General features: G+C 38.4%; 1 protein-coding gene across 3 annotated transcripts in view; it reads left to right on the top strand.

Moving 5' to 3' along the window:
• The window catches only part of ARMC1 (armadillo repeat containing 1), a 124,619-nt gene that overhangs the window by 30,056 nt on the left and 77,412 nt on the right, over nt 1-17,151 (top strand). For 2 of the 3 annotated variants that reach the window (XM_007061443.4, XM_043539568.1), the window contains exons 4-7: nt 6,586-6,775; nt 11,012-11,128; nt 11,233-11,307; nt 11,872-14,088. The exons of the other annotated variant lie outside the window; for it this stretch is intronic. In XM_007061443.4, coding sequence (XP_007061505.1) covers nt 6,586-6,775; nt 11,012-11,128; nt 11,233-11,307; nt 11,872-12,063 — 574 coding nt within the window. In that variant the 3' untranslated portion in view covers nt 12,064-14,088. Of the gene's footprint in view, nt 1-6,585; nt 6,776-11,011; nt 11,129-11,232; nt 11,308-11,871; nt 14,089-17,151 lie in introns of those variants that run through there. 3 annotated transcript variants of the gene reach the window in all.

Genomic DNA, 17,151 nt, shown 5'->3' on the forward strand with positions numbered 1-17,151 from the left:
CCTATTATAATTTTAATAAAACAAAATTATAACCCTTATTTGAAGTGTTAGTTTATACATTTAACTCTTGAAAAATTCTTAACACCTGCCCACAGTGTGTTGAATTTGTAATGGGTAACTTAGAGCTTCCTTCCATGTACTTTCAATATCGTGTAGGATAAAGTCTCTCTGACATTTAATTGGTGCACTGTGGTGATTGGAAATGAAATAATTTATCAGTTATGGCAAAAATCAGCTGATTTTTTGTGAACCTATATTTAACTGGAGAGTGCCTCTGTCAAGCATATTTATACAGTAGAACCTCAGAGTTATGAGCACTAGAGTTACGAACTGACCAACCACACACCTCATTTGGGACCAGAAGTACACAGTCAGGCACCTGCAGAAACCCCCTCCCCACAAAGGAAGCAAATACAGTACTGTGTTAAAATGTACACTATTAAAAAAAAAAAAAAAGAAAGCAGCAGCATTCTTCTGCGTAGTAAAGTTTCAAAGCTGTATTATGTCAATATTCAGTTGTAAACTTCTGAAAGAACCATAACTTTTTTTCTGAATTATGAACAACCTCCATTCCTGAGGTCTCTAATTACTGTATTTCAGTATTAAAAATATGCATTGTGGCCCTCTGGAAATGCTGACTTCTAACAAAACATACACTTTCCCAAACGTTGTTTGGAAAGACAATTGAGGTTCATTGTAAGAATGGGTTTCTCCAAATAGATGTCTTTAGAGAGAATACTTTGAGTCCTTTCATATTATATATTTCTTTACTGATTTCAGTTGAAGCATTCGATAATAAAAGGGCAGTTTAAATGTGAGGTTTTTATATCAGTGCTTCAGACTTTTCAGTAAGATTCCTGAGACCATATGTAACAGGGAATGTAAATCGCCCTGTGCAGAAACCACACTGGTTAGCTCTCATTTTAGTGTTAAGACAGAAATTCACTCGGTTCAGTACTATGAACATAAACAGCTTCCCTGGGACTCATAACAGGTGCTGTTTTCCATGAATATGTAAACTCATAGAATAGCAAAGGAAGGATTACATTAAATGAAACTTAACTTTAAAATGTTAGGATCCGATTCTTCAGACACTTTCCATTTGGAATAGCTTTGATTACCATAAGTTATCCCATTGACAACAGTGTTAGTAGGATCAGTTACTTGCTCTTTATAAAATTTACTCACTATTTTTGACCTCTTAAATATTTGTGTGTCATGGGGTAGATACACCCCAACACGAGGTGTCAGGTCGCATGCGACAAATAATGGGTTACAGCTCAAGTGGCTAGAATAGATACTAATGTCCTAGCCTATAAAGCAGGGCACCGTGGCCGGAGCCCCACGGGGCTGGAGCCCTTGAGTAGTGCCTGCACCCTGAGGTAGGTATGGGGCAGGGCAGGGGAACCCTGGCCCACCCTTCTCCACCAGGTCCTGACCCAGGCCCCTGTAAAATCAGGAGTCTGCAGTTTGGCTCAGTTTCCTATTTTGACAGTTGTGTTCCCTGGGTTGCTTCCTACCCTTGGTTCCTGCTCTGTGAGTTTTCCTGGGGGCGTCAGCGTTCCGATTCACTCTTCCTCCAAGGTCTGGTGGTTCTGCCGTTGATCCCAGCGGGTTGACCTCCATGGTCTGTAGCCCCTGCAGCTCCCTGGCAGGAGCCTCCAGTATGCATCTGCTCTCCTCCTCAGCCAGCCCAGACTGAGCTAGACCACTCCCTTTTATATCCTGTCTCCTGGTTGAGCATGCCCGGCAGAGGCAAGGGGGGTGGCCTCTTTGGTCCACAGTGTGCGGTTAACCTGAGCGGAGTCAGTGCAGGGTAGGTACACCCTGCCACACACTCTATCCCTCAAGCAAGGACCCAGCGAGGGTCCTTCTCCTTCGTCTTCCCCTCCCATTCAGGAAAAGAAGTCCGCATTAGCATGATCCCTACCTATAAGGTGTAGCACACTGAACTTGTAATCTTGGAGGGAGAGGTACCACCACATAATCTGGGCATTCGAGTCCTTCATGGTGTTGATCCAACGGAAAGGTGCATGGTCCGTGATGAGGCGGAAGGGGCCCCCTCATAGGTAATATCTTCGGGCCTCAATCGCCCACTTCACTGCTGAGCCCTCCTTCTTGATGGTGGAATATTTAGTCTCCCTGGGGTGTAGCTTCCGGCTCAGGTAGAGCATGGGGCGTTCCTCCCCATCCAGCTCCCGTGACAGTACCGCCCCAAACCCCACTTCTGAGGCATCCGTCTGTAGGATGAATGGCTTCGAAAAATCTGGGTGAAATAGATACACCCCATCACAAAGTGAAAGATAAGAACCCTGTGATGAACTGTACAAATTTAGTTGAGCGCACACACCATTGCTTCAGAGTTTACTGTATTTGCAATTAAGTTATTTTATTTTTTTTAAACAGGATCTATCTCACACATCCTCTCCTGACATATCACATACTACTTTGATCCAGTGTTGACAGTACTGCTAGAGCTTTGATTTAACTTCATTGTATTTTAGTCTTTGCTAGACTGTCTTGCCTGTTTACATTTGACTGTATTTATTCTGTGTATTAGTGGTTTACATTTTTATATTTTTTATTTTTATTTTTCCAGTAGCACCCATAGTGTTCTAGGTGCCATACAAACACAAAAGAACATAGAAGTTTTAAATATGGTATTGGTTTTACAATATATAGAGTGTATTTCCCTGGTCATGATCAACTTATTTTTCTGCCAAAAAGTGTTTAATTTTGTAATGATTGTATTAGTTTTTCATGCTTTCATCCTTAATTAATTATGTGGTGATGTTATATTGTTAGTCCCTTTAACTGAAACAGGAACAGGTTGGTGCAAGACTTAGATTTTACTCTATTTTACCAGCACATTAGAAACTGTAATGTATTTGGCATAATGCTATTTTTTGTTTGTAACTTAGTTATTGTAAGTATTGGCAGTATTGCATTATGTAGATGGATACTTCATATAACTTTTCTTTGACTGATATTCCTATTTCTGGTTTGTGTCTCTGATTTTATACTGTGGTGGTATCACTTCAGCTGGCCTCTCTTTGACTGTTCATTTATTTAGTTTCATTTTACTGCTATTGTTATAGTACGTATGTGATGTGAACTGAATCTTGTTGAGTAACTCGCTCCGTCAAGTAATACTTATGGTTGCGGGCAACCTGCTACAAACCCTTTACATTTTTAGAAAATTAGTTATCTGCAATTTATACTGTTAAGCTTTCTTAATGCATTGATTTACAGTTCAGTATTCAAATAGTGTCTAAACCTTTTCTGAAAAATAGAAACTCTTACGTTTTATCATCTTTGTGTGAACAGAGATTCTGGTACCCAATCCCAACTCCCATTAACTTGAATGGGAAGATAGTTTGTGTTCCCCTGCAGACTGATGAGTAGAAGTTGTTAATGATAATACATTTGTTCAATGTTTTTCCATAGCAGTTTTATTACTTTTTAAAAAAAGGATTGTTTTGGGGACAACCTAGAGAATACTTTTTTAATGTGTCTGTAAAAAATAGCAGATTTTGCTTTTTGTGCTGTCAAATTAGCAGGTTATTTTAATAATTAAGTTATATGAAGATAGCTGGAATTATATAAGAATTCCTGCCAGCTGTGATATTGGGAGCACTAAATATATGCAGCTTACTGTTACATTATACATTAAGTCCCATTTCATTATTAGATAGCATACCATTCAACTTCGAATTTTAAGTTTCTGTGCCTTTTTATGGCTAACGTTTTTAGTGGGATTTTTTTTTTAAGGAACTTTCATTATTGTAGTCTCTGTCTTTTCTGAACTGATTATTTTGTGTTCCATGATGTACTCTAAGGCTAAGATAAGAAACTTGTACAGTAACTCCTCGCTTAACATTGTAGTTATGTTCTTGAAAAATGCAATTTTAAGCGAAACGATGTTAAGCTAATCCAATTTCCCCATAAGAATTAATGTAAATTGTGGGGGTAAGGTTCCAGGGAAATTTTTTCAGCCAGACAAAAGACATTATATACATATACAGGATACATTTTAAACAGTTTTAAACAAACAATGTAATATAGGTATAAATTTTAAACAAACAATTTAATACTGTACTCAGCAACGATGATAGTGAAGCTTGGTTGAGGTGGTGGAGTCAGAGGTTGAAAGAGTGTGGATCATCCAGCTGCTCCTCTTGCTGTTCTTTCCAAAGTGCTGGGGGGTGCTCAACCTCTGGCTCTTCCAGCCGTCGCTGCACTCCCGCCCTGCCTTTTCCTACCCCTGCTCCACCTCCTCCTCCCGAGTGCCCCATGTCCTCGCTCCTCCCTGTGCCTCCCGCCTGCAGCTATCAGCTGTTTCGGGGTGTTCAGGAGGCTCTAGGGGGGAGGAGGAAGGCTGCGCAAGGGGTCACCCCCAGAGCCTCCTAAATGCTGCGAAACATCTGATTGCTGCAGGCGGGAGGTGCAGGGAGAGAGGGGAGAGTTGCTGATCTACGGGGCCACCAGCAGGCAGGAGGCACTGGGAGGGTGGAGGGGAGCTGTCAGCCCATCCTGGGTCCAAGCCCCCACAGCCAAACAATGTTATAAGCAAACATTGCGCAACATTAAATGAGTATGTTCTCTAATAGATCAATGACGTAACAACAAAACAACATTAACTAGGATGACGTTAAGTGAGGAGTTACTGTATTTAGGAAAAAGCTTTTGGGAAAAAGTTATACTGATTGTGAACTGGCCAGTTAAGTTTAATGGAAAAACAAATTATATTTGAAAGGGAATAGGTATTACAGAAGACTTTGCTTCTGTGTCTTTTAATTTTGTTGGACACAATTTAACATAACAAACGGCTGTTTAGTGTTACGGTGCCCTGTTAAGCTGTCATTTTCTTGAAAGTTAACTTATCGTTCCTTGAGGCATCAGCTCACATGGCACTGCTGTCAAATTTTAGCACCTAAATATAGACGCCATCCTTCAACTTCAAGCTGTGGACGACATGTACGCATTTTGTCCAATGAATCTGAGTATCATGGAAAAAAAAGCATGCATTTTTTTATATGACCTCGATTTACTTAAGTATGTGTTTCCTTGTAGAGGGATGAACTTAAGCATGTGCCTAATTTTAAGTGACTGTTTAAATGCTGTAGTGGTTCAGGCCCCAGTGTCTTGTTTTTTATCATCTTTAGGACAAACCTCACGGTATCACTTAAATTAAAGTGCAGGCATGGTGAACATTGTACAGATACTCAAATAAGATAGTTCTTCCCTAAAGAGTTTACAATCTAAAAGACAGTCACAGGGAAGAGAAGACAAGACTCAGTAGGAGACCCAGAGGGAGGGAATTGACTAAGATTTTGCTCCAACATTATTCTTCTGTGATATGAAATTGGGATGGAGGTAATGTTTGACCCGGGCTAGTTATTGGGATGAAATAGTAAGGAAGAAAGCTTCAAAGGAAAAACTTAGCTATTTACTACAATATATTTATGCCTATGATTGGCCACAGTAAGATGCATTGTACGATGTTCCTGTAGTGTTGTTTTTATTCATTCAAAATATTATAGTTTATTAATGATGGGTCAAATCCTGCCCTCCATTGAAGTCAGTGAAATTAATTCAGTGATGAATTTGGCCCATTAAATTCAGTTGTGATTAAGCATGAGAAAATAATGAAAGATGTCCAGTCTAATATCTAAATTCATTTCCTTTAAAGCTTCCCATATAGCTTATGCCACCAATTTTAACCTACTTTTAACTTATTTAATAGGGAATATCTCCACAATGCTATTTTTAAAGATCCACAGTCGAGAAGGGTGTGGAATGGTGGTTAGAGCAGGGACCTGGGAGTCTGAACTTGTGGGTTTTAGTCCCTGCTCTGCTGTTGACTTTCTGCAGAACTTTTGACTTGTTACTTAATCTCTGTGACTCTATTTAAAATGTAAAACTCCAGGTAAAATGGGAATGGTACCCCACAAGGTAGGTAAGAGATGGAATACTTATCTCTAAGGCAGTTTGATATCCTCTCGTACAGGGGCAACTATTTATGTTATATCTACAGCTGCATTTGCTTTCTTTTTGTAGCACCAGCTATGTCAACATAGTTCTGGGAACTGAGATTAATCAAAGATGCTATTAAGCAAATAGAACACAACATGGTTGCATTGTGTATCCTAATCTACATGTTGTGGGGAGGGGGGGTTATCAAAGTTTGTCAATCAGTTTAATTATTGTGTTTGCAAGTTTCTAAATAGATATGACACATAGCAGAGAGAGAAATAAAAACTAAAAGAGTTCTTGATATATCATTTAAAAATAATGGTGCAAAAGAAGCTCACAGGTATAAAATTAACATAAACATTCTGGCTTCAGTTTCAGGCTGGTAATAGCACTGGCATATGGATGATGGAAGTGGGTTGGGTAGACCCTCTCTTTTATTTTATTTTTTTTAAATTAAGGAATCTCTTCTTCTAACTGCATATTAGCTATATAAAATGCTTCCGTAGTGTGCTGATCATTCAAGTACTGAGTCATAAATGGGGCAGCTATTTGAAATAAAACTGTGAAAATAGATCCTTATAAATCTCAATGTATTATTTTTTCTTTAAGGACTACTACACCAGGAGAGACTAAACTTTTAGCCTCTGAAGTCTATGACATCCTTCAGGCTTCCAACATGTCAGACATGGATGGTGTGAATGAAATGAATTCTTGCCGGCGGAAAGCTCAGTTTTTCCTGGGCAGTACAAATAAACGTGCTAAAACAGTGGTTTTACATATAGATGGCCTTGATGATTCAGTAAGTAAATCCTAAGTACTTATCATTAGGAATCAGACTGGAAATGATAGGGAAATACTGTGATAATGTACATGCATGTTATATTCAAACATACTTTGCACCAAAAAAGAAGGGCATTCAAAGAATGCTTTTATTACTTTCATGTATGCCAGCAACTCCTGTGAGTCATATTTTGAAATACTGATATATAATTTAAAGACATTTAATGCAAGAAATATTTATGGCTAGTTGCTTTGTAACTTTGTATTTTTAAATAATTCCATTTCCATCTTTGCCAATTTTGTTTCCTGTTTCAGTCACCTTTAGAATAAATGAGGTACTGCCTTTTATCAATCTCGATTCATGATATTTCTCTGTGGTCAGAGCACTGGAATCAAAACCATTCCTTATTTTTCACAATTGCCTGTACAGCATGAGAGATTCTAGCCACTGACTAATCTTCTATTATAACTCTAATGTAAGGAACGTTGAATTTTGTTAGCGTCCTTTTGCTACATCTTCTTGTAGTCTGTGAGATGTTTTCTACTATAGTGACCACTATAGACTGGCACTTGAGATAGTGAGATCTCACTGAGTCTTTATGTAATGTCAAAATAACTTCTACAGATTTATCCACCATACCCTGTGTACAACACCCCAGGGCTATGTTTGCTTTTTTACGGCTGCCAAATAGCATGTAGATTTTTTAAGCATGTTCTTCACAAATGCCCTCAGGTCTCTGTATCTTCAGCTTTGTACCCATTTTAAATGATCAGACCTGATCCTTTGTTCTGTTACTTTACGTTTTTCCAAGTAAGCATGTCTGGGAACCCAGTTTATCAATAGCATTCCCTTCCTCATATTTTCTTGTCAGTACATTTAGCTCCTTTTGAAATTAGATTGTACTCCAAGTCATTTGTATGTGTAGTAAAGAAATAAATACTTACCTTGGAACCCTTCACTTGTTCGTTTATCAGCATCACTTGCTTTTGTATCTTCAAACCAGTTTTTAATACATTCCAATAGTATGCTCCTATTATGTTTACTAACATTGTAGATCATTTGTGCATCAGAGTCTCTAAAGCTTCTCTAAAACACAGATAAACTCTATCCACTTCTCCTTTGTCTGCCAATTCAAGTACATATAATCCTGTAAATGGACTGAGGCCAGCAGGTCTGAAGACCTCTTATCTGTGTTCCCTGACAAATGGAGCTAATGCAGCTCTTTGCAATTTCACTTTTTAAGCGTTGTGGCAAAGATATTCATTGCTATCCTAGTAAAAAGTGTATAACAAGGTATTTAGATGTTTGGATCCAGAGAGCAGAACTTCAGGCTTCTCCGGTTGCCTGGAATACACCAGCATGTTTTCTCAGCTCATTATTAAAGGAAAAGAAGAATCTGGCTGTGTGCTGGCTGGATTAGCTAATGTACATAGTTCTGAGTTTCATGAGACTATCAAAGAAACCCTACTGATATTCAAGGTGCCTGGAATAACACAGCAGCAGTAAAACATCCCTACAAAGCAGTTTTAAGTGTTAGAATAAGTTGGGAACTATACAATGGTAGAGGATGTGAACAATAACAATAATTTAGCTTTATATAGCACTTGACAAAGAAGATTCGGTCTGAGGTATGTGTGTAACTTCATCTATGTGTATGCGTATGCATGGCTGGCCTTAGCATTTTTTGCCAGGTCTGTGAAACATTCTTACTGTCAAATAACTAACTTCATCCCTGCCAAAATTAAAGCAAAAAAACCAGCTTCTGTCTGCAATGCTTCTTCCCTGCCCCCATAATTGACTCTTGTCTCCAGCGATGACCCATTACCTACCTCTGTGTATTCATGTGAATAAATAGCAGAGTCTGTTTTTATTAAATTATTTTTCTTTTTAAACTTAAGAACTATTTCAGTGTATCAAACAAATCTGCAGGAATTCAAAGTTTTGAATAGACTTGTCTGATTTTTTGGGCTTGCAAATTCATATGTCAGAGTTGACCTACTTAAGGCTTTTTACCAGTTCATGTTCTGTAAGAGTGATTGGAAATCCTGTAAATCTTTCTTGACTTGTTGGAGACCTGAAATAGTTCTTGATCAGTTCATTCAAAGTAAAGCTACATTCTATAGAGTTTGATAATGATCTCAGTCAAAAAACAAAAAATGTAGTACAACAGAAGTCTGTTGATTGATCTACTGCCGTCTAATCTTCCCAATAAGACTTCATAGTGGTAACAAATGGGTAGTCTGTATAATTTTAGCCGGAGTTGGCAGGATTTTTTGTCAGCCCCAAATAATCAGAATCTTTTATTAATTTTTAAGAACACTACACGAGAGGCAGCCTTAGCACTTTTGGGCCCACTTTTTGTTATCCCTCCCACTCCCCCACCAACTGTAAATGACTTGTCTACCATAATTACTGGTAAGGGGGGAGGGATAGCTCAGTGGTTTGAGCTTTGGCCTGCTAAACCCAGAGTTGTGAGTTCAATCCTTGAGGGGGCCTTTAGGGATATGGGGCAAAAATTGGGGATTGGTCCGGCTTTGAGCAGGGGGTTGGACTAGACGACTTCCTGAGGTCCCTTCCAACCCTGATATTCTGTGATACTTCACGGTACACAGAGTTGGCCTGATGGTTTTGGGAACAGTTGGCAAGATGAGTCTTTGATATGCATCTTGGACTTAACTGACTCATTATATAAAACATGGATACCTGAGTTACCTTTAGGTTTTGTTTTCCCCAACCCTAAGTTCCATGCTGTGGTAGAAGGATTGCCTAGCTGGGATTTGTTCATAGTTATCAATGGAAAGGACAGTTGTCCAAATAGCTGGAGGTTGCCAAGTCTCCAGCTAGTGAAGGGATTTGTACACACTCTGGTGAGGCTTAGCATTCATGTAGTGTTTTACAACTTAAAGTAGTAAACTATCTGTGGAATAGGTATTACTCCATTTAGGGAAACAGAGGCACAGATTATATGATTTGACCAAGCTCTCAGAAGGAGAGACTGTGTCAGTTAATATATGTATCCATGCAATCACCCCTTGTTTAGTCTACTAAACCATGTTGCCTCTCACCCTTTTGTGCCTTCCCTCCTCGTGGCCAGAGGTGGTTTTATTTGTCTTTCACTTGTACAATGCAGTTTGCCCCCCCACACACACTTTTGTGTAAAGATATTTAGCCCAGGCCTACTATATTGCCACAATTCTAATTATTAATGTTCTTTAATACAGTCCAAAATGACATTCATATGTGCATGGAAGTAAGCTGAGTTTTGCCTCTGTATAGTTTAGCTGAACCAATTAGTTAGCAGATTGATGAAATTAGTGTGCTTCTTCCTGTATTGAAACCACTGTTGTCTAAGTACTGCGCAGTAATTACTGTATAATAATATTATAGTGCTTTTCTTTCAAAGATCTCACAGCACTTTTCAATTAAAATTAAATACTAAGGTATATAGAAATCTGATTTTGAACCTAACACTTGAGTCTATAAGACAGTCAAGGTGTGTATATATGTATCTATCTCTGGTAACCCACTACAATGTAGCTTTTTTGTTTGTGGTAGCAGTCTCCCAAATAGATATTTTACTCTCTTTGTAGTAACCATCTTGTTTTCTAAATACTGAAAAAGTAAGAAAACATGTTAAGGTAATGTAGACTAGATGCAACCAGTATAGGTCAATGTAATGTTATTGCACAGTAGGCATTGTCACTTGCTTTAAACATAACAAGCAGTTGGTTTTTTAACCAAACATTTTTTCCCTTGAAATCAGAGTTAAGATTATGCTGTGCTTTGATGTCCATGAGCTGCCACAGATGAGGTAGCTGAAGGATACAACAGCTGCTTTGATGCATTCAGTCAGTATGGATACAAGGTGTCTGATAAATAGCAACTTAAACACTAACTACACATCAATGAGCTCTCCACTCAATCCGGACTTAACCTCAGGGGACTGTTTAGCTGATCATACGGAGAAAAACATTCTTTGCTTTTCAGCACTTTTTCCTGATTATTTACAGTTGATTCCATCCTTGTTTGACTTTTAAAATATAAGCAAAAATGTTGTAAATTTTGTTATGACAAGATTTGTAGCAATATGAAATGTCAGTATATGTTACAAATAATTGTAACCGGCACTATTTATTTTCTTTTGCAAAATTACCTTATTTACCAACTGTCTTAAAAGATGCAGGAGTTTGTCATAACATCCACGGTTATTACTTTTGTATGGCCTTTGCATGTTAATACTTTATTTTTTTCTAGTCTCGAAGGAATCTTTGTGAAGAAGCCTTGTTGAAAATTAAAGGAGTTATTAGCTTTACATTTCAAATGGCGGTTCAAAGATGTGTGGTCCGAATTCGCTCAGACTTAAAAGCAGAAGTAAGTACTTACAACTGTGCTTGCTTTAAGGCCTGTGCATCTGTTGCAGTTCTATAACACTAAAAGTCTTCCTTTATTTTCCTTGTATTTTCTCCCTCTTGTAGGCTTTGGCAACAGCAATAGCATCAACCAAAGTTATGAAAGCACAGCAAGTTGTGAAAAGTGAAAGTGGAGAGGAGGTGAGATACAGTTCCTTCTAACTAGAGGTGGATCTGGCTTGGATCTTTGGTACCTGTACTACAATGCCCATCACTTCTATTCTTAAGGAACTGTACGTTGTTGTACTTGTCAGAGATTCATACACAACATAAAGAGGTTAAAGTGTATACTGCCCAAAGATGTGAATCCATATAATAGTATTCCTAGAAATTATCGTTGAACTGTTAGCAAGAGGTGTAACCGTACAGGACAGCCATCTCCTGCTGACACTAGACTCTCCTGACCTGGAGAGATGAGTCTGGAAACTGAGATTTGGTTTCTGTCAAGAAGGCAAATCTCAATGATGTGGTTTTATTTCACAGCTGTAGAGAAAGATAGTCTGACTTTTTGGTGGTATGTTTTTACCTTAAACCTGTACTTTTCTTGCATATGGTCTAAATAAAGTGGATTGACAATGCCTAATATCTACCATGGCAGTTATTTAGGGAGGTGTTCATTGCCTCTCAGGATGAGGCCCTTATCTTTTTTTGTATTCATTTTGATTCACAGCATTTAACATTTTCTTGAACTCTTCTATTCATCAGGTGCTGGTTCCATTCCAAGATACTCCTGTAGAAGTAGAGCAAAATACAGATCTACCTGACTATTTGCCAGAGGATGAAAGCCCTACAAAGGAACAAGACAAAGCAGTATCCCGGGTTGGGTCACACCCAGAAGGTGCAGCCAGCTGGCTCAGCACAGCGGCAAACTTTCTGTCCAGGTCTTTCTACTGGTGACTTGCGTTGTGGTTAAAGGACTGCATGAACAACCAACAGGGTGGCCAGTTTTCCATTGGTGTGGTGAACTGCCAAGTGCAATTTGCAATAAATTATCACGAAAAGATTTTAGATTACACAAATGTATGCTGCATTTTACATTTTATTGGCCATTTAGCCTGTTAGGCAGGTCAAAGGACAGAGGCCTCAGATCAAGTCGCTTTTGTTTGTTTTCATGTACATTTTATTGTCTCCTTTTTTAAATGGGTCCATTATTAAAAACCAAACATTTATGCTTATGGAGCTTTAAGTTTGACTTCACACGAAGCAAGCGATAGGGAGAACCCATTCAACTCAAGTCTCAGGACCTCTGTGAAAGGAAATTCTTATTAGTTCTAGTTGTGCATGAATCAAAATGCCTTTTTTGTTTTGCCTTATTTCAGATTTATTTCTTTTGGTTTTCTAGACATTGACTCCAGATGAAAATATACTCTGCCTTTGTTTTGCCTTTTATTTTTGCCAACCATGTTCAGAACCAGCATTTCATATTAATTTTCTGTATGAAAATAAAATTGCTACACACTTGAACTTTATAACCCCTTATGTTTGTTGAAATATTTTTCAGCCCTTAAACCACTGGTGAGCTATGAGATTAACATGTAAGGGATTAAATGAGCAGAAAGAAGTATGTATGTATGTATATGTTATACAGTAAATAAACTGCTGTAGGAAAATCATTTCAATGATGGGTGTGAGTGACTTTGTGTATATAGTACCAGATACTACTGACTGCCATTTAGGCTGGTTAAGAAGATCATACTCCCAACAGCTGTGATCTGCTCAACTGCTTATTGCAGTTTCTTCTGAGAGAGAAGGTGGGTTGTTGGCCTTACTCAGTTATCAGATAGTGTCCACTATAAGTGATTATAATGGTAACTGAAACTTTATAAACTTGAAAAATAAAACAAATTGAATGCCTGTTCCGCCACAGTGCCACTCTCATAAATTTTGACTTTAAACTTTTATTGCTTGGCAGAAATCTGATCGGTAGTACTGTAGTTGTTTCCTCTTATTGCCTTCATTATTTTCCCATGAAAGCGCATCAACTTGGATAAGACAAAAACCATACCTGAACAATTGGTTTTGTCTTGTTATTTGCAGACAGTGTAAGTTTAAAGATGTCTTGGTCATTAACATCTTCTCTCTGTTTTGTGACCAGAAAAGATAACAAAAGTAGGTAGAATCTATGAAATTAGATATTGAAATATTAGTAAGCATTTTCAGTGTTCTGAAAACTACAGTACTGCTTTGTTGCTTCACAGGAATACAGCTAAAAAACTGTAATGCTATTATAAAACTGACAAAAAAAAAAAAATAGTTTTTTGTGATGACATCCATGCTATAACATTGGCTACATTTTCAATTTGGAGACTGAGACAAATGTTTGCTCCATAAAAGTTACTCCCCAGTGTTATGGGCAGGGAGTAAAATCATTCACAGGCTGTCATATTAATGCAACAGTGTACAGGAAAGAATAGTGTAAAATAACAACAGTAACAAAAGTCAGAGTTGACCCACTCAAATTCAGTGTCATTTGGGGACGAAAAAGGTTACTTGCAGACTAGATGTCTCTGTTTTTTAATGTAGCTAGCTCATTTTGATTCAGGTTTACACGCACAGATTGAAAATACAAGCTTTCCAGGGCATGTATTGCTTTAAATATGTAATATTACTCATTTTGCTGTCTAGAATGTTACAGTACCAAATGTGTTTGAAAAGCCCTCTGTTCTATAGCCATGAATGCAAAGTTTACTTTTCTCTGTTAACATTTGTTTGCATTTTGTATTACTGCACATCTACTTACTAAATTACTATACCCCTTTGGATATTAATGGTTCAATACAAGTAGGTATTACAGTTTGTGCATTCAGTCTTTAGGTATGCTATTTTTTGACAGTATTGCAGGTCTTGTAAAACAGTTAAGGCATCTGTACAAGTTTTTGAAATATATTGTAAAATAATAAAGGGTAATATAACTAAACTAAACATACTCCTGCATCCTGTGGTTTTTGGGGTATAGTAATGACAATTGACTTCTGTTATGTTCTTGGATTTTCTACTTCTAAAAGCTCATGCTCTTTATTTTTGGATTTCAAGAGAGAGAAACACAAATACCTCATCATAATATCAAATGACCCATGCTCAACCATTTCTTTAGTGTGTTATGTCTTGCATGCGGCAAATATTTTTAGAATGTGCTTTTATTTAAACAGTATTCTTCAAGTGACTGTGCATATTAACATAGGTTTTGTGCTATCTGGTGCAGCCAAATGGTAGGACCTTCTCCCAGCAGTGCCCATTAGAGTGCGCGTGCAGCTCAGCAATAGTGCCTGATTCTCTGCCTGAAGAGGAGGATGAGGAGATACTGTTCAACAAGAGGAGCTATCAGATGGATAGAGACTTTGATCCTGACTTGGCACCTGATGAACATATGGGTATTGCTTCTGTGTCATCTCCTTTTGAGAACATTTTGCAATTCTGTGACCTAGTGGATTCTATGGCATCCACTTTGAACTTACCTTCATTGTTGTGCGAAGACATTACATCTGGTATTCAATGTTTTTGGTGCTATTTTCAGGTGATTAGTGTTACCATCTGTGCTGGATGGTCTCTTGCAGCTTGCTGAGACTATTTGGGCTACCCATGCTTCTTGTCAGCCTGTATCTAAGAAAGCTGAAAAGTTGTATCAGACACCTTATAAGGGTTATTGTATTTTCACTCTCACCCTGTGCCAGACTCTCTAGTGGTTGCTGCTGCCAATAATAGGCTTCAGTCTGGTGAGGCCCATTCAACTGTGGACACAGAAGGGAAGAAAAGAATATTGATGCCCTGGGGCGGGGAGAGAGATTTTTGTTCTTCCTCATCTCCTCGAATTAGTGTGCCTTATTACCAGAAGGGTGATAGCCCATTACCAAGTCCATCTGTGGGAGAAGTTAGCTCTATTTGCACAGGAACTCTCAGATGATAAGAGGAGCTTGGCAAATGCATTATTGATGGAGGGACAACATCTACACACAACATCTTCATCACAGTCTCAGCATAAAAAGAAATAAATCCAATCCAGACCTAAATCAAAACAATCTGTTCCTTCCTCTTCATCTTTACTGAATACAAGGCCTCAAATTTGATGTGAGGATCAACAGTTGTTGACCAATTGGTGAGAATGCATCCCTTTCTTCATTTGGAGACATGTCAGCTCATTTTATTGATACATGCTTACTGCATCAGACACAAGGATCCTAGAAGTTATAGAAAAGGGCAGTGCAATACAATTTGAAAAGTTACCCCCTTTCAATTTCCCCTATCCTTCCCTTTTCAGGGAACCTTCTCATGAGGTTATTCTTCTATCAGAATTTCAGAAATTGCTCCTGATAGGTGCTGTTGAGAGGTACTCAAACATCTGTTGAGTTAACGGTTTTAGTCAACTGCCTGGTAGAGAAGAAAGATGGGGTGGGTTCCATTCAATTTTAGATTTAAAAAAATTGAACAGGTTTGTTCAGAAGTTTTGGTTTTGAATGCTAACTCTAGCCTCCATAATTCCCTCGCTGTCCAGTTATGGATTGGTTTACAACTCTCAATTTAAAGGATGCATATTTCTGTCCAACCAAATTGTCAGAAGTACTTTGTGTTTTGTAATGACGCAAAGATCTTTTCAGTATAAAGACCTACTATTTTACCTTTCTACAGCACTGCGTCTTTACAGAGTGCCTTTCTGTAGTAGCAGCAGCACATTTAAGAAAACAGAGTATCTTTGTTTACCAATATTTGGATGATTGGCTGCTAACGTCATCTTCACAGGAGGATCTCCTATTTCATATCAAATCTACAATATCCCTTCTTATGGCTTTGGAACTGTTTCTGAATGTCAAAAGTCAAATCTCTACTTGACTGAGAGAATTCAGTGAAAAGGCTGTATGCTGGACTCACTAGCTGGAAGAGTTTTCCTTTGGGAACAAACATTTTTTTGAAGATAAAACAGCCTGTTTCAAAGATTCAGTGTGTTGCACCCAGAAGATTATTTTCTTTTTAGGTCTAATAGATCTTATGCCAGTGACCACTTACATTACTCCATTTGCATGCCTCAGAATGAGATTAATGCAGCATTTGGATGTCACACTTTTCCAGACCCCATATGAACAGGCTTCGGATGTTTATCGCCCATGTCTCAGATGTTCTAAATTTGTTGATATGGTGGACAGACAGATCAAATGTTCTCAGAAGTGTCTTTTCAGTCCCTCTTTGCCATCTGTCACAATGACTTCCAATGTATCCAGCAAGGGATGGGGGAACTCAGCCACATCATTTTACAGTTCGAGGCCACTGGATGTCTCAAGGGAAGTACTTACATATAATTATTTTTTTTAATTAGGAGCCATTTATTTGGCTCTCAGATCTTTTCTTCCTCACTTAAATGGGGAAGGTTGTTCAGATAGCAATGAACAATACAACTGCTATGTATTATGTAAACAAGTTCATTCTTTCCTGTTATGTGCAGAGGTAATCAATTTATGGCACTGGTGCATTCTTCACAGTGTCTTTATCTGGTAGCCCGGCATTTAGCAGAGGAGAGCAATGTGTTAGCCGTCATTTCAGCAGGGACAGTTCTCAGATGCATGAGTGGTTCCTGAAGGATTAAGTTTTTTCCAGCTGGGATCAACCCAATGAAAACTTAGTTGCAACCATGTTCAATGCAAAGTGTCATCTGTGCTGTTCAAGAGCAGAAAGGGACAATCAATCCATCTCAGGTGCTTTCTTGCTGCATTGGGGAAGGGACCTTCTGCATGCTTTCCCCTCCTTTTCCATTAATTCAGAAAGCAATGAGGAAGATGAGTCATGACTGATTGCTCCGGGTTGTCTGACAGTAGGAGTATGTGGACCTGCTTCAGATGTCAGACAGAGTCTGCAAGTGTCTCCCTTTGTCTCCACACCTGATATTCCAGCAGTGAGCAGGATCCTTCATCCAGATCCATAGCCTTTCCATCTGACAGCTTGATCTATCAGACTTTGCCTGATCTTGAACAAGCCTGTTCCTTGCTCGTTCAAAATTTA

The sequence above is a fragment of the Chelonia mydas genome, chromosome 2, assembly GCF_015237465.2.
Source record: "Chelonia mydas isolate rCheMyd1 chromosome 2, rCheMyd1.pri.v2, whole genome shotgun sequence".
Lineage (NCBI taxonomy): Eukaryota > Metazoa > Chordata > Testudines > Cheloniidae > Chelonia > Chelonia mydas.